Source organism: Fonsecaea monophora (genome assembly GCF_001642475.1).
Source record: "Fonsecaea monophora strain CBS 269.37 chromosome Unknown Scaff46, whole genome shotgun sequence".
NCBI classification, from domain to species: Eukaryota; Fungi; Ascomycota; class Eurotiomycetes; order Chaetothyriales; family Herpotrichiellaceae; genus Fonsecaea; species Fonsecaea monophora.
Window position 1 is genome coordinate 179,392 of NW_019173977.1, and position 25,706 is coordinate 205,097.

The window sequence follows — 25,706 nt, forward strand, 5'->3', positions numbered from 1 at the left end:
ATACTTCTAGCTGCACTTCTTCGTTTCCTTCCCCTTCTTTCTCATCCCTCACTCCAATCTTTCCCAATCTTCCCCCCCTCTCTCAGTCCTTACCTCCCTCCCTTCCTCCCTCACTCGGCCACCCTCACACTCCGAGGCAGCTTACAGCCCTACTCACAACTTGGCCCTCTGCTTCCCCCCATCGCCCTGACCCTCGGTCTTGGACGACGCCATCTCCCTCTCAATCTGCTCGGCAAAGACCCTCTTGAGGATCTTGCCGCTGGCGCTCTTGGGGATCTCGGGCACAAAGACCACGCCGCCCGTGAGGGCCTTGTAGCTGGCGAGGTGGGCGCGGATGTGCGCCTTGACTTGGTCGGCGGTCAAGGGCGGTTCTGGTGGCGATGACGTTGTCGATGTCGATGTCGAGGGCCGGACGACGACGTACGCGCGGATCAACTCGTCGGCGACACCGTGCATCGGCTCGCCGGGGCGGCGGAATCCCACCACGGCGCAGTCGACGATGCGCGGATGCATGAGCAACACGCCCTCCAGCTCCGAGGGCGAGACTTGGAAGCCCCGGACCTTGATGAGTTCCTGATCGATCCTTGTATCAGTATGACGATATCAGATCTGGAAAAAAAAAAGGTAGGTCGCGCAAAACAAACCTTCTTCCGGTCGACAATGTACCACTTCTTGGTCTTGCCGTCGCAGTACAGCACATCGCCGGTCTTGAGGTACCCCTCGGCGTCGTATGCCTCGGCGTTGGCTTTGGGGTTGTTGAAGTAGCCCCTGACGACGGTGGGGCCGCGCACGCAGAGTTCCCCGGGGACGTCGTAGGCCGTGATGTCGTTGCCCTTGTCGTCGATCAACCTGTGTGTTTGCAGGAGGGTGGGTTAGTTGGCTTCTTTCCTTTTGAGAGAGAGATATTTCTTTCTTTTTTGGCAGGACTAGAAATCAAACTGCGGAGGGCATGTTTTTCACACTCTTGAGAGTGTTGTCTGTTTCGCTGGGAGAATCACATCACAGCAATAACAAGAATGAAAAAACGTACTTGACATCCGTGTTGGGCAGGAACCGACTCCCCACACTCCCCGTGTCGTCCGTGCCCGGGTAGTAAAAGTGCGAGATGGTGCCCGTCGTCTCGGTCATGCCAAAGACCTGGGTGAAGGTGGCGTCGGGGCTGCACAGGCGGCGAAACTTTTCCTGCGAGGCGGCGTCGAGGGGCGCGGCGCCGCTCTTGACCTGGCGGAGGGAGCGGAGCGAGTAGCGGTGGCGCAGGGGGGACATGATGATGGCGATGACGAGCGGGGGCACAATGCCGATGTTGGTGATGCGGTGGCGCTCGAGAGCCGCCAGAAACCCCTCGAGCTCGAACCGCCGCATGATCCAGCACTGGTCGCCCGTGATCAGCGGGCAGGCGTGCACCAGCGGCACCGTGGCGACGTGGAACCCCGGCAGCGTGTACAGGTTGCGCACCGTCCAGGGCACGCGCGCAATGTCGTGCAGCATCGTGTGCCACGACGTCGCGTTGTAGTGCGACTGCATGGCCGTCTTGGGCAGGCCCGTCGTCCCGGACGTGTTGAGCCGCGCCACCTCGGTGCGCTGCAGCTCCTCGAGGTCCGTGATGCGCACCCAGTCCTCCTCTCCCTGCGACAGGAGCCATTCCCAGCTCCGGAACCCCTCGGGGACGTCTTGCTGCGGCCGCGTGTTGAAGATGAAGATCTTGTCCCGTGTGAGACCCTCGAGCTCCGCCGCCTCCAGGACCGGACCCAGCACTTCGGGTTCCACGATGAACATCTTGACCTGCGCCATGCGGATGTGGTGGCGGATCTCATAGACTTGGTACGCCGGGTTCGTCCCACTGGAGGGTTTGTTCCTCAGCCAGGTTTCTCCAGACAAAAAAAAAGGGAGAAAGGAAACTTAGAAGGTGGCAGAATGGATGGGACGATAGGGGCATGTCCCATTCCAAACACATCTTCCCTCGTAGCGGAATAAGGATAACACTTACCTAAAAATACCTCCTGCTGCCACACCACCGAGGAAGAGCATCGAGTACATGATCTTTTGATTTCGAAAAGTTCAATCAGAGCCCGAGACCTGCTAGAGGAAGGTAGGATAGAGGGAACAAGAGACGACGCGTGGTTTCCCTCTGGAGCTTTGTTCTTTGAAAAGGGAAGAAAACTAATGTACGAGGAACTCACATCATTAAACGCCGCAATGCTGAAACAATCCCCCCTGTTCAGCCCAGCCTTGCGGAAGCCGGCGACGAGTTTTTTGGTGAAGGAGCGTCCTTGCCGCCATGATATGGTGCGACTGGGGTCTTCTAGATCGTGATAGACCTTTTGTTCATTTTTCTCGGGGGTCAGACTCGTTCCTCTTGCGTAGAGGGCTGTTGGGTTATGCTGGAGAGGGAAGGGGGGGACAACCTCAATGGGTCAAAGGAAGGTGAATAGTTGATAGATAGACACAATGAGAAATATACTGACGGGTTTATCAGGATCATGGGCGCATTTGTCAAAGACGAGTGAGATCAAGTCCTTCTGGGGCAACGGGTAGTGATCCTGACTGAGCCATGGCATCTTTGCTGGACTGGACTGGACTGGTCGTGGTTCCTCGCCCTCAAGATCGTGTGTATATTGTATATATCTGTGGTGTCTGGTACCGTACCGCACTGGGGCAAGGGCAGGGGTCAAGACTTGTCTGTCTGTAAGAGCTGATGCAAGGGAAGACAGCGCAAAGGCACCTGCACTGTTGTGTAGAGGACAGCCAGGGAGGTAATTAGATAGGTAGTATCACGCCGTACGTATGTCCTGTAGTCCTGCGCTCCTGTGGTGCCGTGGTGCTGTAACCGAACACCCCCGGATCTCAGGCCCTTCCCAGCCCAGCCTAGAGCACTACTACTCGGTCGGGTTCTCTACCCAAACCTCCGCTCGCAGCTGGTGTGGTGGAGGGGCCATTTCTTTCCCACTGGTGCTACGGTCTGGCCGAGTCTAACTCTCTGACAGACATGCCTTCTCGTACAGCTCAATCATGTCAGAAATTCTGACACATTTGGGTCTCGTAGGGCAGAATGCCGAGGAAAATTTCGGTAAAAAAAAAAGAGAAAGTAGCAAAGTCCGTTTGAGGAGATGAATGGGAGGAGCGACAAGTAGCGCACCAGCCTTGAATTTCAGGGGCTCCGCTTGGGGGGGAGGCGTCGGAGGGTTAAGCGTGTGGGGAAGATGGGGAACGTGCCTACATGCCTCGATGCGTACGAGGTACATACATACCTATCTAGAGTAGCGAGTACGGTGAGTACAGTAGCCTGAGACTCTATGCTAAAGGGGAGAAAAGTGTGAACAGGATTATCGCAGCGTTGGCAAGGTGTATTCCGAGAGATAGGAAGTAATTCTGGTGCAAACGTATAGGGTGGATGGGGTTCACGGACCAGAGTTTCCCTCTGCCAGCTAATGCGGTACGAGTGATAAACCATATACTGACTGACCGCGTACCCAGCCAACTAGGACAGCCTCGCCTTCAGCACCTCAGAAGCATCCCTCAGGACGACCGCTGCCTGCGAAATCACCACCCTGTCGCCCACAACCTGTCTATACAGAATCTTCCTTCCCCCATCCTCTCGCCACATCTCCGTCCGCACCACATCGCCGGGATACACAGGCTTGCTCAGCCTCAACTTCACGCTCTGGAACCTCTTGAAGTCGCCGCCGGCAAACGTGTCAATGATGTGCAGCACACCCATTCCCACGGTACACGTACCCGTCAGGATCGGCCCCGGAAAGCCGCCTGCTTTGGCAACGGCCGGGTCGATGTGTAGGGGGTTCAAATCTCCCGACGCGGCGCGGTACAGGGCTCCTTGCTCCGGCGAGGTTTGGTATTCCACCACAGCGTCCGGCTTGCGATCTGTGGGCGTTGGGTGTGTGGCTGTGGCTGCACCGCGAGGTATGGGTTTCGTCGAAGCCCCAGCCCCGGGGACTTTCATGACGAAGGATGTCCACTCGCTGTAGCAGATCTCCACGCCCGTGGCTGCGTCGACGGTAGTGATGCCCACAGCGACGGTGACGCCAGTCCTTCGATCCACAATATCCACCACGCGTGCGGTAGTGTGTAGTGTCGCTTGCTTTGGAAACGTCCCCTTCATCTCGAGATAGTGCTCGCCGTGGACGTGATTATGCGCCTGGAAGTTCGGGAGGAATTCCATCATCCCGTACGTGACTTCACGCATGACTGAGATGACGGGGAGAGTGGCGAATGTCGGCACGGCCGCAAAGTCGGGATGTGCTTCAAAGCATCGCGACAAATCTGTGCCCTTGACACCCAGGGCGATGTTGTAGGTAATGATGTTGTTGGGAGTGTAGCTGCTCGTCACACTCCATGAGCGTTTCTTGATAGCTTCGACGTCAATAGTCGTCGCCATGGCTGCTCAATGACCGTGACAACAAGGCTGGCTTCCGTCTGAGAACCAGACCTTTTGTACACCCAGGAACGACTGTGGTTGAACAACGCGGTTATGTATACCCGAGAACGGTCTACCGAGGTCAGCTCGGACCGTAGCAAATAGATGGTCACACAGCTAGAACGGGGTCAATGCAGGTCGCCTGTTACAGAATCGATGTCAAGAAAACTATGTCGTTGATTTCTTGTAGGTACTGACGAGAGAGGTCACGTTCATCCGGGGTAGAGCTCAACTCACGCAAGACAATATACCGGGAATAAAACTCCACAGCTTTTTCCTCCACGCCCAGAGCCTTACCGACAAGACACTTTGTGGGGGATGCGGGGTCTTGCCACAACAAGATAGCCTTGCTTCCGAGGTCCATAGCACAGAAGGCCCGTTCTCCTTGAGGGCTCAAGATCCCTCAAAGTGTTAGAAAATGATGCATGGCGTGTAGGTGAAAGTGCCAGAACCATTTGTACAGTCCTCGTCGACGTGCCGGTCGCATTTGTTTGCTTTCCCCCTCTCCTAGCTGCGTGATCGTGAAGAACTCACCTCCACCATGACCGACACACCCCCAAACTACCAGACCGTCCTCTCAACCAGGCTGTCACCGGGGACACTGCTGCTGGAATACAACCAACCCAAGATCTCCAACGCCTTCACCCTCCAGCAATACCACGACTTGGCCGACGCTCTTCGCTGGACACGCAATGTCCCCGAAATCAGGGTGATCGTCCTCACCGGCAAAGGGAAGCACTACTGCGCTGGGAAAGTGCTGCTCCCACCGGGCCAAGCAGGACCGACAATCGAGCAGGAAATCGAGGCAGGTCGCAAACTCGGGGACGAGCTACAGGGCCACCCGAAAGTGCTCATCGCTGCGGTCCACGGCGCAGCCATCGGATGGGGGTGCACACAGCTGTGGAATTTCGATCTGGTCTATGCTTGGGAGAAGGCCGCCGTGTTCCAGACACCCTTTATGAGTCTGGGTTTCGTCCCGGAAGGGGCGTCGAGTTGGAGTTTCCCCAAGGTCATGGGCAAACAGCGGGCCAACGCGCTGCTGTTGGCGTCCGAGAAGCTCAATGCGCGGGAGATGTACGACGCGGGGATGGTGACCAAGGTCATTGGGGGTGACACGGTCGACGCGTTCCGAGACGAGGTCTTCAAGATTGCAAAGAGAATAGGCACCTATAGCGCCGAGAGTCTAAAAATGGCTAAGGCGCAGGTGAATCGGCCTACCGTGTTGGCAGAGCAGCGAGAGGCGGGAATGTGGGAAGCGGTGGATCTCAAAGTGAGGTTGAACAGTGATGAGGCCAAGGCGGCGATGAAGGCTTTCATGGACAAGAGCAAGCCAAAGCTGTAACCAGTCTAATGTCAATGGATGTAATAATGCAAGGAGATGGCAGTTTTTGTGCTGCAGGTGTGTCAACAGGGGACACATGCGGGGCTGCTGGTGGTGATTTGAGACGAGTCTTGCTGACATAATTACAATACGGTGGAGTAATAGACCCTCGGTCCCGCACTCCGAAGGCCTCGAAATTTAATTTTCTCAAAATTCTCAATTGCGGTGGCGGACAAGATTTGGTGCGGCCAGTATCTTTCCGCCGATTTTACTTCCTTCCCCCTCTTTCAACAGACAAACAGAAGTACTCCAAGGACGGTCAACATGAGCAAACATAAACTCGAAGATGAGGCCGCTCAATTGGCCAAGCAAGAACGCAAGAGGAGGAAGAGAGACCGCAAGGAAGCCCTGCGTTTACAAGATATCACACCCTCATCGACTGAGGCTACAGCCAACTCAACCCCGGTCCCAGAGGCCAAGGAGGATACCACCGCCGATGTCAACGGTTCTACTGTCCCCAAGCCTGTATCAGCCATTGGAAACCTCCGACAAGCTGAAGTCGATAATTTCTTAAAGACACAATCCGTGCAGATTCTCGATCCACAGAATACAGATGTACAACCTATCCTCGCCTTCTCGCAACTCCCTCAAGAGTTGGCCTCTCAATTCTCGGACGTCTTCTCCTCCTTCCAAAAGCCCTCGTCTATCCAGTCCGCCGCTTGGCCCTTCCTCCTAGCCGGTCGAGACGTGGTCGGCGTGGCAGAGACAGGCAGTGGAAAGACCCTGGCATTCGGCCTGCCTCTCGTTGTCCGCCTGACCTCGCAAGAGAAAAAGAAGGGTATCAGAGCCGTCATTGTGGCACCGACACGGGAACTTGCGATCCAAGTGTTTGAACAGTTAGACAGGCTCAGCAAAACCACTCAGAAGCTCAAGGCCGCATGCATATACGGAGGGACCAACAAGGACGAGCAGCGTCGCAGTTTGAAAGGTGCAAATATCGTCGTGGCAACTCCAGGTCGACTAAAGGACTTCATGTCCGATGGCACGGTCGACGTCTCCAAGACGCGGTATCTGGTCCTCGACGAAGCAGACCGGATGCTCGACAAGGGCTTCGAAGACGACATCAAACAGATCATTTCCCAAATGCCGTCCTCGAAGAAGCGACAGACGGCCATGTTCACCGCCACGTGGCCGAAATCGATCCGCGAGCTGGCGGCGACGTTCATGCAGCAACCCGTCAAAATCACCATCGGGCGCGAGGACACCGATGACTCTGGAGAATTGAGAGCCAACAACCGGATCGTGCAGAAAGTCGAGGTCATTGACGGCATGGAGAAGCAGCAGCGTCTATTGCAGCTGTTGAAGCAGCACACGGCAGGTCCAAAGCGCAATGACCGCATCCTGGTCTTCTGCTTGTACAAGAAGGAGGCTCTCCGGATCGAGAACTTCATCCGGTCGCGCGGGTTCAACGTCGCGGGAATCCACGGAGACATGTCGCAGTCTGCGCGTATCAACAGCTTGGAATCGTTCAAGTCGGGCGCCACGACGCTCCTCGTGGCCACAGACGTGGCAGCTCGGGGCCTAGACATCCCCGAGGTGAAGCTCGTCATCAACGTCACCTTCCCCCTAACCGCAGAAGACTACGTCCACCGCATCGGCCGCACGGGCCGCGCCGGCAAGGACGGCCTCGCGATCACATTCTTCACCGAACAGGACAAGGGCCTCGCCGGCGCGCTGATCAACGTTTTGAAAGCTGCCAAGCAGGACGTGCCCGAAAATCTGTTGAGGTTCGGCACCACGGTGAAGAAGAAGGTCCACAGCGAGTACGGCGCCTTTTATCGTGAGGCAGAGGAAGGGGAGAAGACGACCTCGACCAAAATCACCTTTGACGATTGATATATAAGATGTGTCCCTAAAAAAATCTTTGTCATGCGGTTATCTCGTAGCTTTGCCTGTCGATTTTGTTGGAGATGGTTTCAAAAAGTTCGGAATCTTTGCAGCAAGGCGTTGTGGGACGACGGATTCGAGGAGCTCAAAGAGGAATTGGTGCTCAGTGATGAGACTAGAAAATCATTTGATCAATCAGACAGATGGGACTGGTTAGACATGTGGACGAGACTAGATGATAAACCTCCCTAGAAACGAAATGCGATTGCAGGAGAGAAAAGGAAAGAGCAAAGACTCACATGGTAGAACCAAGAACCACGGCGCTGCTGGTCCAGATCCCTAGAAACTGCAGATCCAGCGACCCCTTGCCAGCGTTCGTGGCCGTAAAGAAAGCACCCACCTTCAGGCCCAGCATCACAAGCAGCGTGACGGCGATGCTCGCCTTCGCGGGCACCGCTTCCTTGAGCAGCATTGCGCCGGCCCGTCTCTTCTGCCCGGACTCGTCCTCGCGTTGCGTAACCCAGATCCTCAAAAACCACAAGCTCCACAGGATCCTCAGGGCCATGTTCACCATGTTCGCGCCCACGAGGCCGACGCTCCCCAAATTCCACAGTCTCAACATGGCCCATGCGGCGACCCCGTAGACTCCCGTGAAGACAAGCATCCAGAGACTCTGGCTCCGCAGCTGTGCGGGAGAAGCCACGCTCGTGACGAACGCGTCGAGGATCCCATTGACCGCCATGAGTGGGATGTAGTAGCAGTAGGTGGACAGGAGGACAACTGTCGAGGGAGTGCGCCATTGCGGGGAGAGGACGAAGGGGATAACGGTTGGAAGGATTTCAGGGGCAAGGCTGATCAGGGGCAGAGAGAAGAGGAGGTAGACGTGGAGAGTCGTGTAGAGGTAGGATAGGCCGCGGCGGGCATTGTCGTTCGCCTGCGGGAGGCTCTTGTTTTGCGATGCCGAAGATGCCAGTTCTTTGTCACTGCTGGGCGGACATGGGGAGAGAAGCCGTCCGAAAGTATTGCGACTACTCTCCTCCACAGGCTGAAAGACCAGGCGAGCGAGCAGGCCGCCGTAGTTGGAGGCCAGAGCAAAGGCACCTTGGTCTGCGAGCGTGGAAAAGAAACTCATTACCAGGCGTCGCCTTGGGTGAGGAGCAACTTGAAGATCGACTGCATGTACATGGTTGCCGCTAGGGAGAGGACCGTCTTGTGGAAGAGTTTGAAGTAGTAGGTCTGGTCTGAGGAGGGCGAATGTATTCGCTTCAGTATGAGGCTGAAATGTTCGGCTCTCAACAGCTTTATCGTTGGGAGGAAGTACAGAGCCAAGATGGTGATGGCGAATGCTGCCTGTCCCACGGCAAAGGGTAAAATGGACGGAGCGACGCCCTCCTGATGTCCAACGACCGCGAAAATACAAGCTGCAAGACATCTTGCCATTGCGGCACAGGTCTCTGCCCGCGCCCTGTCCCTGTAGAGAGCTTTCTGCTGGATGACAACAAAGGCTGGTTCGGCAAAGAGTTCGACCAGCGTCGCCACTGTGTAGATTCGGAATGCAATCTCAAAGTAGGGACTGTCGAGGACTTCGTCCGATGCGCTGCGTAGATATGAGAGACCGAATAATGTGGAAATACCCAGTCCCAAGAGTACGGCCAGATGGGAGAGGTTGACAACAGTTTGTGTCTCGATCCCCACCGCATTTTGCTCTTGCTTTTCAGATGAATTGGCATTCGATGACTGTGCAGAGACGCGCGGCCGTTGTAAAGCCACACGAAGACTCTCTCGTGCAAAGTATAGACTGGTCACGGAGACAAGTTCGAGTTGGACGGCGATGCCCAACAACGATGGAGATAGAAAGCGAAGAAGGAACTGGTTGCCGAAGAATGTGAACGCTCTGGAGGCAACTTGGATCAAGATGAGCAAGAGGGCACCATTTCCAGGCTGGCGAGATGCTTCAACTCTTGACATGTCGAAGTGTTGAGATGGAATAAATCCTGGTGGTTGTGAAGAGGCCCTGAGGGTTCGTCGTCAGAGGAGGTGATCCTCAAGGAAAAGCCGCTCCTAGAGGACCACTGTCAACTTGAATTGGTGAGCATGTTCACCGATGCCACTCAAGGATAGCACGTCGACAACCTTCTCCGCGAGAGTCAGCCTGGTTGAGGATATGTTGAAGGATCTCGGGAGAAACGTGGCCTTTATAGTAATGCTCCGCTCAGCATGAATGGGGCAATTTCTACTCGTAAAAGACCCAGTAGGAAAATGGCTCTATGACCTTTACCATACCACTAGATCAAGTGATGCGTCTTGCTTGTACTGTACATTAAATGTAGAGGCTACTTCGAGATTGACGCTGTCACGGCGACAGCACGAAGTCTATCGGCAGTAGTCTATGACTTTGCCATCCCATGAACGCGCTGCAACGCACGGCGCATTTCGATATGGGCAGACACCTGATCAAGCTCACATTTCAATGCCTGTCGATCTACATCAGAGGGGTCAGTTCCCTTATCGACTCCACGACCTTGAAACCTGTTGTTCTCCTGTTGATGCTCCTTTGCGCCATTGCCCATGTCCTGCCACATTTATGCCTGGTTGGATGAGCTTGGTCCATCAAGAAGCCTGATACAGCAATGATGATACATGTGCAACTTTTTCAGCCTAACCACTCTCATACCTCGTCCACGTCCATCTTCTCCACGACCACCAGGCTATCCGAGTCACTTCCACTGCCAATCTCATGCACAGTAACATAGCGTCCAATCTCCTCCTTTGTGATGACCTTTTCATTCAACACCGCAGTCGTGCCTCGTGCGAACTTGTAGTTGCGTTCCTTCTTTACCCGCTCGTTTGGTTTGATGTAGTTTCGCAACAGCTGCGACGGTTTGCCTTTCTCAATCACACAAACATCGACGTTGCTCCCTGATCCCAGATCATTGAAGATACCGGCCAAAATTGCGTCTGAGCAGATCTTGATGGCCTCCTCTCTGTTGCAGTTTCTCTTCCACGTTGATTCGAAGACTGCCATGGCCGCAAGCGAACCGGAGCCCATAGTCACGTAGGGGAGCTTGTCTGTTGATCCGTGGGCATGTACTGTGAATAATCCCACACCTGTGGGATCAACACCCGCAACAACCAGGTAGGCACCAATATGGCCTTGGTATCTGAACAGGTGCTGCTTCAGCATTGTCATCACGGTGACCACGCGGGGCGTGCGGCCGGTGGAGAGGGAATGTAGTTCGAGGTTGGAGGAGATGAGAGCGGTGGTGAACTCGGTGTCTGCTGCGGTGCCGGCACCAGCGCACCAGATATTGGGAGAGATATAATGCAGTTTTTCACAATTCTGCGCGAGGTCAGAAATGGTTATCGACTTCGCTAGCTATAGTTAGGGGTGTACTGACCTTGTCTGCGACTATAGGTCCGCTTGTGGCTCTTGTGTCTGCGGCGATCTACTCAGCTAGTCAGGTGTGCTCAATTCTCACGAGCAGTAATTGAAATTAGATTTGCTCACGTACCACCACACCATTGTCGAATATGCACCCAACGATAGTTGTCCCTGTACTAGTTGCCTTTGGTAACGGTACACCCCGTGCATGGAGGGCTGCGTTGCGATTGTAGTTGCTGAAGTCGAAGCCGGGCATTCTTGCGGCGGAGGCGCAGAGCCGTTATTGGGGATAGTAACTGCGAAAAGACGACCGAGTCCAGATAAATTGAATACGCAGGGATCGATGCAGATCGAAGGACTTGATGATCGGGCTGTCAAAACAGAGAGATGGTGTTTACCGGGGAGGAGAAGCTGGAAGAGACAAAACACTGTTGGTCAAGTAGCGGATGTGAAGGCAGCTTTCGTGATGCGCAATACTCCAGAGGACGCGGCACCGCGAGGACTCGCTGCTTAAAGCGGACGGTTCACACTAGCCCAATTTAGCCAGACATCAGCCTTACATTCTTCTAGTAGCATCAAGATAAGTTTCCTCTCCTCTCTACCTAGGTGATTATCTGTACTCAAGTTTGCATTGTGGACTGCGTTGACGCCTGTGGGTTGTTTTAGATACAGCTGGACTCGGCAGTGAGGATATAGGCAGAGAATCCATCCAACAGACATCAGGAGCCGCTGAAGTCCACCTTTGTCCCCCTCTTCAGGCCTTGGGCTCCACAAGCTCCTGCTCCTGTACTCCCCTGGCCTTCTCAGTGCTGGGAGCCCGTTGGCGAAGTTCATTCTCCTCGTCTTGTTGCGCAGCCTTCTCCATCTCCTCCTTCTCAGCTTCGGTGGCACCAAAGTAGTGGATTGCAACCTGCTCGCCAAATTGGGCATTGATATCTTCCTGGAGTACGTATCAATACAAAGTCAGACACCCAAAGGAATCATGATCGAACATACCAAGCTTCGGCCCTTGGTCTCAGGGCACATGAAGTAGACGAAGACAAGGTGGAAAGCCGTAGGGATAATCATGACCAAGAAGAATTTCCAGCCGATATTATTGAGCGCGATCGGACCCGCAACAAGCAGGATGATGTCTGCCAGGTAGAGACCACACATACCGACAGCCATACCCTGGCTACGAATATGCGTCGGGAATATTTCAGACCTTCCATTCCATGTCAGTAACCAGGATTGACTCCACATTGGTCGACAGAGGAAGACTTACACATAGAGGAATTGGCTGGCGTCCATGAAAGTCGACCAGAATGGTGTAATGAACTACAAATGAGAGGTCAGTGAGAAAAGGAGCTCAAAAGGCAAATGCATGGTGCGTAATTTCGATACATGGATGTTGCTCATTGAGGGCCAAAAACTCACCAAGAATATGAAGAAGACTCCAAATCCCAACGCCACGTGGTTGTCGGTGCCTAAGTAGGTCGCTTGGATGGCAATTTCACAGATCAAACTGACGAGGATACCACTCAATCCTATGATCATGAATCTCCGTCGGCCGAATCTTTCCACGAAAAAGGCACAGAAGATGTTCCCAGGGAACTATAAGTATGCGTTAGTGTGTGAGAACAGTAGAACTGGCGCAGATCTGGGAGACTTACGGTTGACAAGACCCACAAGGCACTGAGTAGTAGTGGCATATAACCCGTCATGCCGAGCTGAGTGTAGAGAATGACTCCATAGTTCGCGATGATCAAGACTCCCGTGAACTGGTTGTTCCACATGAGTAAAAAGGCCACGAGAGCCCGTCTCCGGTTGGGCGCTGTCTTGAACACTTCCCACTTGGAAGTGGTGGCTTTGATCTGATGGTCCAACTCAACCTGCTTCTTCATCTGATAGTACTCCTTGCGGGCAAGAGAGTCATGAGGGTCACCCTTCGACCTGTGCAGGCGCTTGATTACTTCGTGGGCCTCGTCGTACCGCTTGTGCATCATGAGCCAACGAGGGCTGTATGGCAGCCACGGAGAGCCGACGAGAAGGAGGAGGGCGGGAACCATCTGGAATGCGATAGGGAATCGCCATGGGAATGATGACTTTGAACCGCTTGCCGATACAAAGTATACCCCAAAGCCGATAAACCCAGAAAGGGTGTAGCCCATGGCGAACATAACTCCCTATGGATCGTCAGTAACGGCAGAATGAACCACGAGACTGTTTGAAAGCGCTTACATGCATCGACACCATGAAGCCGCGACTTTCTGGTGTTGACACTTCTGCCTGGTACATGGGAATAGCCGTCACCAAAGCACCGATCTATAAGATGGTTAACATGCAAGCAGGATCATCGAGCCCCCACAAGGTCGTCGGGGAATCCCTGGAGACTTACACCAAGGCCGTTGATGACACGACCGACCATGAACATGGCATTGTTTACAGAGCCTGCGCAAATAGCTGCACCGATAACGAGGATGACAGCTGCCACTTGGATGGTGTGCTTGCGACTATACTTGTCGGCGAAGTAGGCACAGGCTGCCGCGCCAATAGCAGACCCAGCGGAGTTCACACCTGGACAACCGGGATGTCAGCACGTCTTCTTGTCTCTACATGCGAGTTGGAGGAACTCACCATTGAAAGCACCGATATATTCTGTGGTTCGACCATAGCCTGGTTCGCCTGCGGGAGCAAGTTTCAGAGACTCGTAGAAGCTCGGCTGTCCTATCGTAGAGCTGAATGCGTGTCAGTCTGTTGTTTTGATACAGTACGAAGTGAGCATGTCTTACCCTATAATGGCCATTCCATAGGAGCACGCCGTCGAACCCAGCGCGACGAAGATGACAACTGCCAGATTAAAGGCATTGGGAATGAGTTTCCCCATTATGAGACAAAACGTCTATTAAACGTATATACCCAACTTTGAGGCTGTGAGACTCTTCTGCAAATACAGAGGCGCCTTCTGAACAGAAGATAGAAAGAAATGGAGAACCGCCTGACACGATTAGACTGCGTGCATGAGCTTTATATCTCGACCTCGGGCGTGCTGCTGGAAAACTCCGGATTGCAGGGACAAGCCACGAGGTACTCGGTACATGATCGAGTGGTGTCAACTGTTCTGCGAGTTAAGAGAAACAAAGGCAGACGGTTTGTCACAAAACACTAGGCATCCAGTCCTGATAGAGAGCAGTCCAGTAATTGATTGGATCTCCTAACATGCTTTCCTGGTCAGACTTTGAGATGTGGCCAAGGCCTAGACCTGCGGAAGCAGCTATGTCAGGTCAGTAGAATCGTCTAAACTCAAGACGGAAGGGTCGCGACAAAGCCAGAAGCGAGAACCAGGTTCATGGACGCGATAGTGATTGGCTCATGGCCTGATGGTTCAAAGTCCAGCCTGCGGACTTTCGCCGGCGGAAGTGTGGAGGGTAGAGGATGAGGTCTCGAATACCCCAGGTTTGTGGGGAACCCACCGAGGTCAAAGTCTCCAAACGGTTAGGATTCTCGTAACTGGCTCCTTGGACTCTGATGATGGCTGAACAAGACGACTCTGATAGTGTCTTAGCTAGACTGGCATGACTGGGTAAAAGGGGGGTAATTTGACGAGTATCCTCGGCTAGCCTGTCAGGGCCTAAAGATTCGCGCTCGATGAGGAGAAACTCATGGCAAAAACAGAAGATTGGCTTCCTGCCGAGTAGATATTGTTTGAATGGGTATTCCCCAGACCCCAAAGTGACTGGTGGCTTGCGCCACGTGTTGGCACTGCGAATCATGGCAACATCTTCCGGGTGTCAAGACGAGGACCAAGCATACAAAGTATGTAGTTCCACCGGATGAGAGAGTCAGCGAAAGACGACTCGGAAGGAGGATCCATTTTTTCATTCACCACTTTCCGTGGAGATGTGCAACCCCCTGTTGGAAGCCCGTCTCGCCGTGTTTGGATATGATTGAAATATGGTCGGGAAACTTCCGAGGCGATATGAACGAACCTCCGTGGAGGATTCTTCACTTCATGTATGTGCCAAGATGTGTGACCAAGATGGATTTCCCAAAGTCTGTCCAAGAACCTCACTGCTATGTGTTGTAAATCGCATGTGAATTTTGTCCCAGGCAGCTAAATGCAGGAAAGAAGGGTTCCGTGACTGAACACTTTGTACCTCGTACACTTGGTCTTGTGTCTCATGGATCAATATGGACGAGCCCCCGGTGGCTGCAACGAGAACCTCAAAGACAAGCCTTAAATACGAGGCGATCGGCGTAGACAAGGAGAGCAAGGACGACAAGGGACCAGTGGGGGTTTTGTAGTTGAACATCGTAGTTGGAGTCCCGGTTGTAGTGGTGCCAGTGGGGATCTTGTGCTCGGCGAGTCGGTAAAGGGTTGAGGGTTTGGGGTTGATCACCCACAGTCCAGAGTCACAATCGCAGCCCGCAATTCATCTGTCGCAGGTGCAGTTTCAGTTCCACTGATTCGCCGTAAACTACGGTGTCGCACACGAACGCGATATTGCAATGCCTCGTCGCGACTTTTCATATTATTTGGTTTCCGCAGGCTGTCGCCTGGTCGGGTCAACAGTTACGCACCGCCTTTTTGTCCCATCAAGAAATGATGCGGATTTCCCTCGCTGCCTAAGTCTCTATGACTGTTCCTCAAAATTGCTGAACCCAAGAAAACCCCATCGGTTTGGAGGCCCAGGGCACTCCTGCGACATTCCTTTACCTTCACGACACCAACTCCAAGACGAAATCTATCAAACACGCATGTCTCATCCCCCCTCTCGCCCACTGACGCAAGACGGTCGCTATCGGCCGAACTACCGCGACTGAGAATGGCGTTTAGTTTTTCGAACGCCGTGTCAAGCGGCTCACCTGTTGGTTCTCTTGGTGTAAATGTCAAAGAGGGAGCAGAATTACAAGAAATTCAGACAAACGAGTTGGGGTTTGCTGCCTTGAATGGCGAGTCGAAAGTTCAGCTGCTTCCAACACCATGGCCTGCCGACAGTCTTCCCCCTCCCTCGTCGTCATTACTCAGTGTCGCATCAGCTAGAGGCTTGCTAGCTGCAGCAGGACCGGATGCCGTCTACATCACATCTACTTCTAAGATCCGAGAAGCTTTCCGCTCTCAACCCCCTGAGAAGAGCCAGACGAGGCCATTTCAACCAGAGATCAGGCTACCATATCCGCGAGTCTCTCATCTCGCATTTTCCTGCGATGAGAGCGTTCTCGTTGTCTCGACCTCAGCGGGAATCGCAGCCTTCCAGGCCGAAACCTTGCAGAAGGGCAACCTAACTCCTGCGTTGGAGATACCCATCAACGGTCAGAACCTGCGAGTAGTTGCGCCAAATCCGGTCGTCGAATCTGCGGAACTCTTCGCTATCATCACTGCCAATGGCGATCTCATGCTATTGGACTTGAAGGCTGGAGGTATTAAATCTGGCAGTGAAGGCAATGTGCTCAAGACAGGTGCAAGCTGTCTGTCGTGGAGTAATAGGGGCAAGCAATTGGTTGCAGGCATGGCGGACGGGACAGCAGTCCAGATGAAACCGGATGGCACTGTGGTTGCAAACATTCCCAAGTCAACAAGCATTCCCGCAGACTCGCACGTCTCTGGCATCTCATGGCTCGAGAATGATACCTTCTTCATCATTTATACGCCCAACAGTACAGGCGATGAAATTCCGCCATCAGAGTACTACATCGTGCAGAGGGAGCCTAAAACGACAAACTACACATTCCAGAAGCTCCCAGAGATCCTGCCACCATTCGGGATGGCCAGATTACCTGCTTTCCATTTCATCTCGAGACTGAGAAACTTTCAGCCCCATATTCAAGACTTGTTAATAGTGACTGCCACGACCGCTACGGACGTCGGGCTGATCTCCAAGTCGGACCAAGCCTTGTCACAAGAAGATCCTGTTGTTTCAGCATTTACTTTCACCACGATCGAAGATGATACGAGACGCGCTCAGCTTCCCCTATCCACAACTTTCCAGGACACGTCGCCTATCGGTATGGTAGTGGACTTGTCTAGTTCTGAAAAAGTTCCGAATCCGATCCCCTCAGACCCGGAAATTGAAGAGACAGCTGGACCTGTACCGTGTTTGCTCGTTTTGAATAATGAAGGTATTCTAGTGGGCTGGTGGATCATATACAACGAATCAGTCCGTTCAAAGACTCTTTTCTCCGGGTTTGCTTCTGTACAAGCCGCAAAGGAAGGCTCAGCACCTGCCGTTCGGTCACCGTCACCAGCACCAGCCGCTGCCGTTGCCGCCTCCTCTACATCTGGTGAACCACGTTCTACTGGTCCTTTCGGACAGTCTTCAAGTGGAGGCTTTGGCATGCCCATAGCCCCTGCACCCTTCGGTGCCGCGTCTGCAAAACCATTTGGGACTTCCTCCCAGATCACGTCTGACAAACCTTCATGGGCCAGTACGGGATTTGGCTCTACTGCTGGTGCAGCATCGACACCGGCCTTTGGAAAGGCTGCATTTGGTTCAGCTACACCCATGGGAGCGGCCAATCCCCCTGCCTTTGGATCAGCGAGTGCCTTGGGAAGTCGACCGTCCGCTTTCGGACAACCCTCGACGATCGGAGGGACTCCTGCATTTGGACAGACTTCTGCCTTTGGTCCCGCTCCCACCTCGAGCCCATTTGCGAAAGCTGGGGTTGACTCCAGCAACTCAGGCTTTGCCTCGTTCTCAAAGGGAGGAGGCTTTGCTTCTTTTGCGGGAGACACCTCAGGACAAGGCAGCCAAAGCCCTTTTGGTGCCGCAAGTAGGACGGCCCCCTTTGCTCAAGCACCAGGGAATGTATTCAGCTCCAATAAATCCCAAGATTCACCCTTTGCAACCAAAAAGCCTGGTGATACCCTCAGCTCTTTTGGGTCGGCAAATGCTTTCAAGTTGCAGTCCTCATTCCGGGGGGATGGGACGGTGAAAGACGACCTACCACCGCCCAAAGAACCAAGTGGCTTTTCCTTTGGATCTTCATTTGGCGACATGCTAAGCGATAACAAATCTGCACTGTCACCCACCCACAACAAAGAAGAGGAAATGGACGAGGAAAGCGAACCGAGTGAGGCCGATTCTGATAGAATTCAGGATATGTCGACCCAGAGATCTTCACCCGAGATCTCAATGAAGCCTCCTCAGACGTTGGTCACTCCTCCTTCCACCCTTACGCAACCCAAAACTACTCCCGTGCCAGCTGTGTCCACCATATTCGGCCCGCCACCGAACCAAAGTACAACTCCATTGGCCCAAAATAACACCCCGGGATGGTCCTTCCAGCCCTTGTCCTCCACAACTCCCAAAGAAACCCCAAAGCCCTCTCATTTGGCCATGTTTGGCTCTCAACCCATAACCCAGACACCAGCCGCCGTACAAAAGAGCGTACCAGCATCTACTTTCAATTCTACGGGAGCACGTCCAGAGATCAAGAAGGAACCTGCGAGCGAGGACGAGCCTGTTGATCTCAAGACCATTCCTGAGGCACCGCTTCCTCCGGATACCGTCAGCAAGCCGCGATATGTATCGGGGGAGACATCGGCATCATCACATACATCGAAAACACCGCCAGACGACGCACCTCTACCACCAGACTTCCTTCCAGTGCCCAGGGCAGGTCAGGTAGAAGAGGCCAACCCAGAACTACCAGACGACGACGAAGATGACTTCAGTTCCGACTTCGAGGACGAAGGAGAGGAAGTCGAGGAGAGTCCAGAGGAGGACGTCACAGAGGAACCAACAGAGCATTTAGAGACATCTCCGGAGAGCTCGTTCAAGAGCGGCGACAGGAGTCCAGAAACAAGTCCTACGGGTGGGTTGTTTACAAAGGTTACTCCAGCCTCCGCAGCTCCCAAACCCGCCAGACCGCTCTTCGGCGAAGTTGGTGCAGGGCCTGTTTTCGCACCTCCCAAACCACAAGAAAGTCCACGGTCGCCTAGCCCTGTGAGGCAGGCTTTTTCGATCGATGGTCTTCGAGCAGATGCCTCGAGATCGGTTAGTGCACCGGCGCATCCTCGATCCATCATCGATCAACGAAAAGCCGAATACCAGAGATCTGGACTGGCCGCCCAAGCTGCGAGGACGAGGGAGGAAGAAGCAGCCAAGGAGAAGGCTCGTCGCGAAGCTCTTACACGGGAGAAGGCACAAGCGGATGCTGAGGAGCTTGCGCCACTCGAGGATGACGAGGATGAAAGGCTACGCCAGGAGCTGGAGAGGCCCATTACTCCCTCTGAAACATTGGACGATTTCGTCACATATCAACCCCGACCCCGCGAGGAGACACAAAAGACTGGCATACCGGCACAGATCGAGCGGCTGTACTCGGATATTAACTCAATGGTATACACCCTAGGTATCAATTGTCGCTCGCTCTCAGCGTTCCTGCAATACCAGCAACCCGAAGCAACCAATCAGTCATGGCCAGCCGTGCTCAAGTCTGAGACACCACTGGACGCGTTGAATGATGAGCTTCTATTGACAGATATCGCAAGATTGCACGAAGGATACGCGGTGCTTTCAGATATGCTGGCGGACTGCCGTGTAGGAGACTACATTGAGAAATTTGAACAGGCACAAGCTCTGATGAAGCGCGAGGTCTTCGACTTGAGGAACAAGCTCATATCCATACGCAAGACGTTGCATAGTCTGTCAGCTAGCGACGGTGCAGTGAACGCACCTCTTACTGCCGAGCAGGCTTCCATCCAGCATGATCTTCGCAAAACGTTTACGTGTGTGCAAACACAGATGATTCAGGTTGAAGATGGGCTTTCCGTTCTTCGCGCGAAGCTCGCACAAATAGCTCCAGCCAACGGCACCAGCCAACCAGGTGCTCTGGGTCGAGCGGCTTCACGCAAGAAGCCGACGGTGGAAGCTGTGACCAAAACTGTGGAAAAGATGATGTCAATGGCGGAACAGAAGAGCGCAGATGTCGACGTTTTAGAAGCGCAGCTCAAAAAAATGAGTGTGTCTCTTGGAACTTCAACGGACAACAATGGTGACTTGTCCAGCGGCGCCCCAAGCACTCCTCCCCATAGCCGACAGATGGGTAGCGTGGCCACACCGAAAAGTGCAGGCAGTGTCTATCATACGCCAGATTCTAAGTTTAGCAGCAGCACGCGTTCAGCCCGAGGATTCAGGACGAGTCAGAATGGAGGATTGAATATGATCTCGGTAGAGGACAAGCAGCGATGGCAGGCAAAGGCGCGTCGTCGCAAGGACGCTGCTATCATGTTGAAGGAGGTGTTGGGAGAGAAACAAAAGGGAATTATCAAGGGCATCAAGAGTTGATGAAATGGACAGGAGGTTCCGCCACATACTATGTGGTATTAGAGAGATCAGGAATCTGTACTGTCGACAATATTTGCCGTCTTGGAAATGAGATGAAATTGCTGTATTTGTATAACCCGAGGACACCGGCTAATATCACGTGACGGGATTCGCGATGGCGCGCAGCTTGGCAATAATGCAATCAAAACTTCCCCTCCCGCGCCGTTTGGTGCTTCTTCGAAATTTGTTCATTATTCATCTTTCCCCAGTTCGCTTGCCGCTCGTACGAGGTCACGGAGGTACCACGCCATCATCGCCCCCAATTCCCCTTGTCAACCTTGCAACTTCTGCATTTTCAAGGAGGCCATCGATCGTCCTGCGATCACTTCAACCTCAACCCTTCCTCCATTTCCTCATCTCTTCAGACTCTTTCCGGGGCCTCAAGAACCTCCTTCGCTCGTCCTCTCTTGTATTTCTGCACTGCGGTTCCTCCCCTGGCCCTTTACCACCTGGACTCTGCTACAGTTCTCTACCTGCACTTTCAAGCTCCTCCCCTGTGCTGCCGCCTGAGTTCAAAGCCTCGTTGCCCATCGTTCCGAATCCGAGCCTGCTTCTCGTCGCGTCGCGTCCTTCCTCCTACGATCTTGGGCGTCTGAGTTAAGTACAGATACACCCTTCTCTTGCTGGATACAGGAAGGACAGAGGGGATCAGGACCATCTTCAAAGGCGTTGCTTTACACAAATTCACCTTCACCCACATCTCCTCATCCACGAGCACCATCACTATCTTCTCCCTCCGAGCCTCTCGCACTTTCGCCCTCAGTTTCACCTCCACACGTCCTTTCTTGCACGTCATCGAGCCATTGCAGAGCACAGCATATCTCTTCAGTTCACAGCCAACCCCAGCACGAACCTGAAATCATCCTCTTTTCACATACACAATCTTATCCCTGGCGCGTTCCGCACTGGCATTCGCAATTCGACCCTCTCCCCTACGCCAGCAAGTTTTCCTTCGACCACCCTTGGTGTACATAAAAAGAACTATCTCCCCGAGAACAATAATAGAAAGAAATTTACTTTGCACACTATCTTCTTGGGCAGCCGCCTCGAAACCCGCAATATGTCTGCCTCACCCACCTCTCACGCCATGTCTTCAGCAAAACGGCCCTTGGAAGATCCTTCTTCACCTTCTGCCCCCACTGATTTACCAGACGCCAAACGCCCAGCGTTAGACAAGGTAGTCAGAGATGATGCAGCGGCCGAGGGCTCTGCTACCCTCAACAGCGGACCAGCTGAAGGCCCAAAGCCCAACGAAAAGCACCCATTGCCAGCGCCTGTCACAAATGGGTCATCCGAAGCACATGTCGAAGGCGCCGCAGCAGCAGGCACCAAGGGAGCACCAGCCGCTGCGTCGCCGGAGACGCAGTCGCAAAGTGCTGCTTCCCACAACGACCGAGCCACGTCTCAGACACCATCTATGCCGCCGCAAGACGAGACGAACTGGATCCATATCCGTGCCGTCATTTCAAGTGCTGAAGCTGCAACCTGTATCGGCAAAGGGGGCGAGAACGTCACCCAGATCCGAAGACTTTCTGGTGCCAAGTGCACTGTGAGTGATTATTCAAGGGGCGCAGTCGAGCGTATCTTGACTGTTAGTGGTGCTCAAGACGCCGTCGCAAAGGCTTTCGGCCTGATCATTCGCACCTTGAACAACGAACCCCTCGAAGCTCCATCAACTGCGCAATCCAAGACCTACCCGCTGCGACTCCTAATTCCCCACATCCTTATCGGCTCCATCATCGGAAAGTCTGGTGTGCGCATCAGAGAAATCCAGGAAGCATCGGGGGCTCGCCTCAATGCCTCGGACTCATGCCTGCCTCTTTCTACCGAGCGCTCTCTAGTTGTACTAGGCGTTGCGGATGCAGTTCACATTGCCACGTACTACATTGCTGTTACATTGGTAGAGCAATTGACGGAACGTTTCGGTGGCCCTGCTGCGTCCGCTTATGCCACAAGAAGTGGTGGTCCAGCAGGAGTTGTCCCCGGAGGTATGCAGGTTGTGCCATATGTTCCACAACCAGCCGGGGGTCAATATGGCCATCCAGACATGTACAAGAGGCACAATACACATCCACCACAACGATTGCCCCCTCAACCCTATGGTGCCCCGCAGATGCATGGTACTCCGCAGCAGCCATATCCTCAGTTTGCTCAACCGTACGCAGCAGCGACACCACGAACTCCGAGCTATGGGGTTGGTCCACAGCAACCTGCAGCATATGGCCAAATACCGCCTCAGCCTGCTGCTCATGGACAACCTGCTCAGCCGGCCCATGCCATGCCGGGACAGCCAATCACGCAGCAGATCTTCATCCCTAACGACATGGTCGGTGCAATCATCGGCAAAGGCGGCGCCAAAATCAATGAAATCCGGCATCTCAGCGGAAGTGTAATCAAGATCAACGAACCGCAGGACAACAGCAATGAAAGATTGGTCACCATTACCGGGACTCCAGAATGCAATCAGATGGCGCTGTACATGCTTTATTCCAGGCTGGGTAAGTTTACGGCTGAGACATCTTGACCCATTTGCGTACGCGAACTGACCACATGAACAGAAAGCGAGAAACATCGGATATAGAAGTGAGTGGAGAAGTCATTGTCCATGTGGCACGGTCACCACTCGAATCTTTCTATTTGTGCCAAAGGCATTCTCTACGGGCTCTGGCAGTGGTTACTAATAGGAAACACAACCGATATCGTTGTGTGGCTCTCGCCTGGGGGAAGCGGAGCGGAAGTCGCCGTATGGATGGCGTTGCGAGGACGAGATGGAGGCTGGGAGTAGGACGCTTTGTAAGACGCCATTAATTTTTCCAAGTCGAGAGCACGTCTCCGCGCCGTCGAAGACAGGGAGCCATTTGAAGGGGCTGCCAGCAGATGGACCAGCTGTCTGCCTTGTTCGCAGCTTCTTGATGATGTACCATCAATAGATTGCAAAAGTTCGTGTCTGAGTTGTTTTGGCAGACAAATAAGCACTCGAATCTCTCGGTCCGTGCCCTTTTCACAAAGCGGCAATGTTCTCTTTCCAAAGACGGTTAGTTTGTGGCTTCAAAATTGCGGGGGGAAATTCTGTGCAACGGCGGGGAGGCCTTGGCTTGCAGGGCTTGTCATGGAGGATTCTGCTTTGTGCTCTGACAATTCCTATTCTCGTGCCACTGGCTTTCTTCTCATTAACGATTAGACAGTCTCTATCTCTGTGAAAACATGGCTAACTCAACCTTGCACCGAGCTCCCCCTTTCCGGGCAGAGCACATGGGTTCGCTCCTCCGCCCTCAAAAGCTCCTCGATGTCCGGGCAGCGATCCGGGACAAGAACCTGTCACCAGAAGAAGCCGGCCTCCCTGCGGTTGAAAAGGAGTCGATCGGCCAAATAGTCAAGACTCAGCTCTCGTTGGGCTTCAAAGCCGTGACTTCGGGCGAGTATAACCGCACCCGCTTTTGGGGGTTGTTCTGGGATGAACTCGAAGGCACAATACGCTTACAGGATGCTGAGGCGAGCATGTTCCGTCTTTACCATCCCGATGTGGTATCTTTGATCGAGAAAGATCGGAAGGTCATGCCTGGGGATAGTGTGATTGCCGGAACCAAGATCAGACATGCCGGCACACAGTCAAATCTCCATGAGCTTCGCCTGGTCCAGGCTTTCGTTCCAAAGGAGGACTGGGGCAATATCAAGCTCACCATGATCACACCGTCGGTATGTTTTTCCTGTTAGCGCGCATGTGGCGTCACAGCCTCCGCTGAAATCATCGTAACTGATTGTCATGCCCTCGAAGTGGTTTCATATGAGGTACAAACAAGGACGGGCATACACGCCTGAGGCATATAAGAACGATGCCGAGTACTTTAGCGACGTTGCCAAGGCATATTCAAGAGAACTCGAGGTTCTGTATGAAGCCGGTCTGAGGAATGTCCAATTCGATGACCCGAACCTGGCATGTAAGAATCTGTTGCCTGTGCCCGTCTGTCTGATATAAGATACTGATCATCGTGCGCCAACAAAGACTTTTGCTCCAAGCAATTCCGAGACGGGTGGGCCCAGGATCCCGACAATATCGGCTCTGTGGACGACCTTCTCGACGCCTACATTAAGCTCTACAATGACTCGATAGCCAAATGTCCGTCTGACATGCACACGGGTGTCCATTTGTGCCGTGGAAATTTCATCGGTGGTCGACATTTCGCCGAGGGTGCGTACGACATTATTGCTAGCAAATTGTTCCAGAACCTCAATGTCAACACCTTCTACCTGGAATATGACACTGAACGTGCGGGTGGGTTCGAACCACTCCGACACTTGCCGAAGAACAAGAACGTGATTATCGGCTGTATCAGTACCAAGTTGAGGCAACTGGAAGACAAGGAAGAGATGAAGCAGCGGATCTACAAAGCGGCGGATTTTGTCGCCGAGGGATCGAACCAATCGAGGGAAGAGGCCCTCAAGAGAATCGGCATCTCTCCCCAGTGCGGGTTCAGTACTCACGAGAGTGGATATCCTCTGAGTGATGAAGACCAAGAGAAGAAGTTGAAGCTGATCAGGCAGATTGCGGACGAGATCTGGGGCGAGCCCTGAGACGGGTTTGACAGTAAGTGGTCGTGACGGTGTGCTTTTCCTTGACGTACGGTTGATATACATAAACATACGTGGACGGTCTGAAAGAGCATATTATGTCACCAGAGCATTTCAACATTCTGGTTAGACAAAAAGGTCCAGCAGGTTCAACACGGATGATAAAAAGAAGGGAAGGGGAGCATGTCTGAGTGAAGGACGGAGCTATATCTGGTCCAAATGCAGCCCAGCAACGAGGCTGACTGACCTCATGGGACAGCCTCTATAGTGTCGACTCTCTGTACTATACCAAGACAATCAGAGGAAGAAGTCTGTGCCTTGGCAATTGCCCACCTGATTCCATATCGCTCCGTCATTGCACCGAGAAAGCGGCTCCGTTCCGCCTGATCGGGCTTCCCACGGTCTTTTAGTCCTTTCCAAACCCACATTCTGCCTCATGTACCGAGTATGTTCCCACCGGACCCCACAAACTCCAGAGCTCCCCCAGTTTAACGGGAGCGAATAGTAAGTCGTGTCGGGGTAACCTGCCAGGCACGGCGGGAGGTCGGTCAAGACGCCGTGTCCTAGATTCTGACAACATTAGCGACATCTGATCTGATGTGGCACACCTCACTGACTCTCTTCCTCTTCGCTTCGAAATCCGGCGGACAAGACACTTATTGTTAGCTTTCGGAGCGTGCCAACCACCTTCTGAGCTCGCTTTGTGCTCGTCCGAGTATGATGCATCGCTTCTGTTTCCTCCACACCGTCGGCAAATGGGGGACAAATGATGGACAGATTCCGTCGGCTCCCACACCGACGGCAATT

At 53.5% G+C, this 25,706-nt stretch overlaps 10 protein-coding genes across 10 annotated transcripts; 5 read left to right on the forward strand and 5 right to left on the reverse strand.

Moving 5' to 3' along the window:
* Positions 1-153: 153 nt before the first annotated feature.
* Positions 154-2,037, reverse strand: AYO21_06596 (hypothetical protein; the record flags this gene model as incomplete). Its single annotated transcript, XM_022656555.1, has 4 exons — positions 154-573; positions 645-849; positions 1,031-1,840; positions 1,988-2,037. 4 exons carry the CDS (start codon positions 2,035-2,037, stop codon positions 154-156), a joined length of 1,485 nt encoding a protein of 494 aa, XP_022511165.1.
* Positions 2,038-3,478: 1,441 nt separating this feature from the next.
* On the reverse strand, positions 3,479-4,393 carry AYO21_06597 (hypothetical protein; the record flags this gene model as incomplete). Its single annotated transcript, XM_022656556.1, has 1 exon — positions 3,479-4,393. One exon carries the CDS (start codon positions 4,391-4,393, stop codon positions 3,479-3,481), a length of 915 nt encoding a protein of 304 aa, XP_022511166.1.
* Positions 4,394-4,973: 580 nt separating this feature from the next.
* On the forward strand, positions 4,974-5,774 carry AYO21_06598 (hypothetical protein; the record flags this gene model as incomplete). Its single annotated transcript, XM_022656557.1, has 1 exon — positions 4,974-5,774. One exon carries the CDS (start codon positions 4,974-4,976, stop codon positions 5,772-5,774), a length of 801 nt encoding a protein of 266 aa, XP_022511167.1.
* Positions 5,775-6,077: 303 nt separating this feature from the next.
* On the forward strand, positions 6,078-7,649 carry AYO21_06599 (hypothetical protein; the record flags this gene model as incomplete). The annotated part of the gene is made up of 1 exon (XM_022656558.1): positions 6,078-7,649. One exon carries the CDS (start codon positions 6,078-6,080, stop codon positions 7,647-7,649), a length of 1,572 nt encoding a protein of 523 aa, XP_022511168.1.
* A 286-nt stretch (positions 7,650-7,935) lies between these two features.
* AYO21_06600 (hypothetical protein) lies at positions 7,936-9,608 on the reverse strand (the record flags this gene model as incomplete). The annotated part of the gene is made up of 2 exons (XM_022656559.1): positions 7,936-8,767; positions 8,824-9,608. The coding sequence occupies 2 exons, from the start codon at positions 9,606-9,608 to the stop codon at positions 7,936-7,938; spliced, it is 1,617 nt and encodes a 538-aa protein (XP_022511169.1).
* A 700-nt stretch (positions 9,609-10,308) lies between these two features.
* AYO21_06601 (hypothetical protein) lies at positions 10,309-11,278 on the reverse strand (the record flags this gene model as incomplete). Its single annotated transcript, XM_022656560.1, has 3 exons — positions 10,309-10,980; positions 11,039-11,086; positions 11,153-11,278. The coding sequence occupies 3 exons, from the start codon at positions 11,276-11,278 to the stop codon at positions 10,309-10,311; spliced, it is 846 nt and encodes a 281-aa protein (XP_022511170.1).
* Positions 11,279-11,776: 498 nt separating this feature from the next.
* On the reverse strand, positions 11,777-13,888 carry AYO21_06602 (hypothetical protein; the record flags this gene model as incomplete). The annotated part of the gene is made up of 9 exons (XM_022656561.1): positions 11,777-11,962; positions 12,019-12,226; positions 12,287-12,339; positions 12,439-12,615; positions 12,675-13,187; positions 13,243-13,326; positions 13,400-13,578; positions 13,639-13,739; positions 13,794-13,888. 9 exons carry the CDS (start codon positions 13,886-13,888, stop codon positions 11,777-11,779), a joined length of 1,596 nt encoding a protein of 531 aa, XP_022511171.1.
* A 1,939-nt stretch (positions 13,889-15,827) lies between these two features.
* On the forward strand, positions 15,828-20,291 carry AYO21_06603 (hypothetical protein; the record flags this gene model as incomplete). Its single annotated transcript, XM_022656562.1, has 1 exon — positions 15,828-20,291. The coding sequence occupies one exon, from the start codon at positions 15,828-15,830 to the stop codon at positions 20,289-20,291; it is 4,464 nt and encodes a 1,487-aa protein (XP_022511172.1).
* Positions 20,292-21,390: 1,099 nt separating this feature from the next.
* AYO21_06604 (hypothetical protein) lies at positions 21,391-22,911 on the forward strand (the record flags this gene model as incomplete). Its single annotated transcript, XM_022656563.1, has 2 exons — positions 21,391-22,828; positions 22,889-22,911. The coding sequence occupies 2 exons, from the start codon at positions 21,391-21,393 to the stop codon at positions 22,909-22,911; spliced, it is 1,461 nt and encodes a 486-aa protein (XP_022511173.1).
* Positions 22,912-23,534: 623 nt separating this feature from the next.
* On the forward strand, positions 23,535-24,902 carry AYO21_06605 (hypothetical protein; the record flags this gene model as incomplete). The annotated part of the gene is made up of 3 exons (XM_022656564.1): positions 23,535-24,026; positions 24,106-24,291; positions 24,348-24,902. The coding sequence occupies 3 exons, from the start codon at positions 23,535-23,537 to the stop codon at positions 24,900-24,902; spliced, it is 1,233 nt and encodes a 410-aa protein (XP_022511174.1).
* Positions 24,903-25,706: the final 804 nt, after the last annotated feature.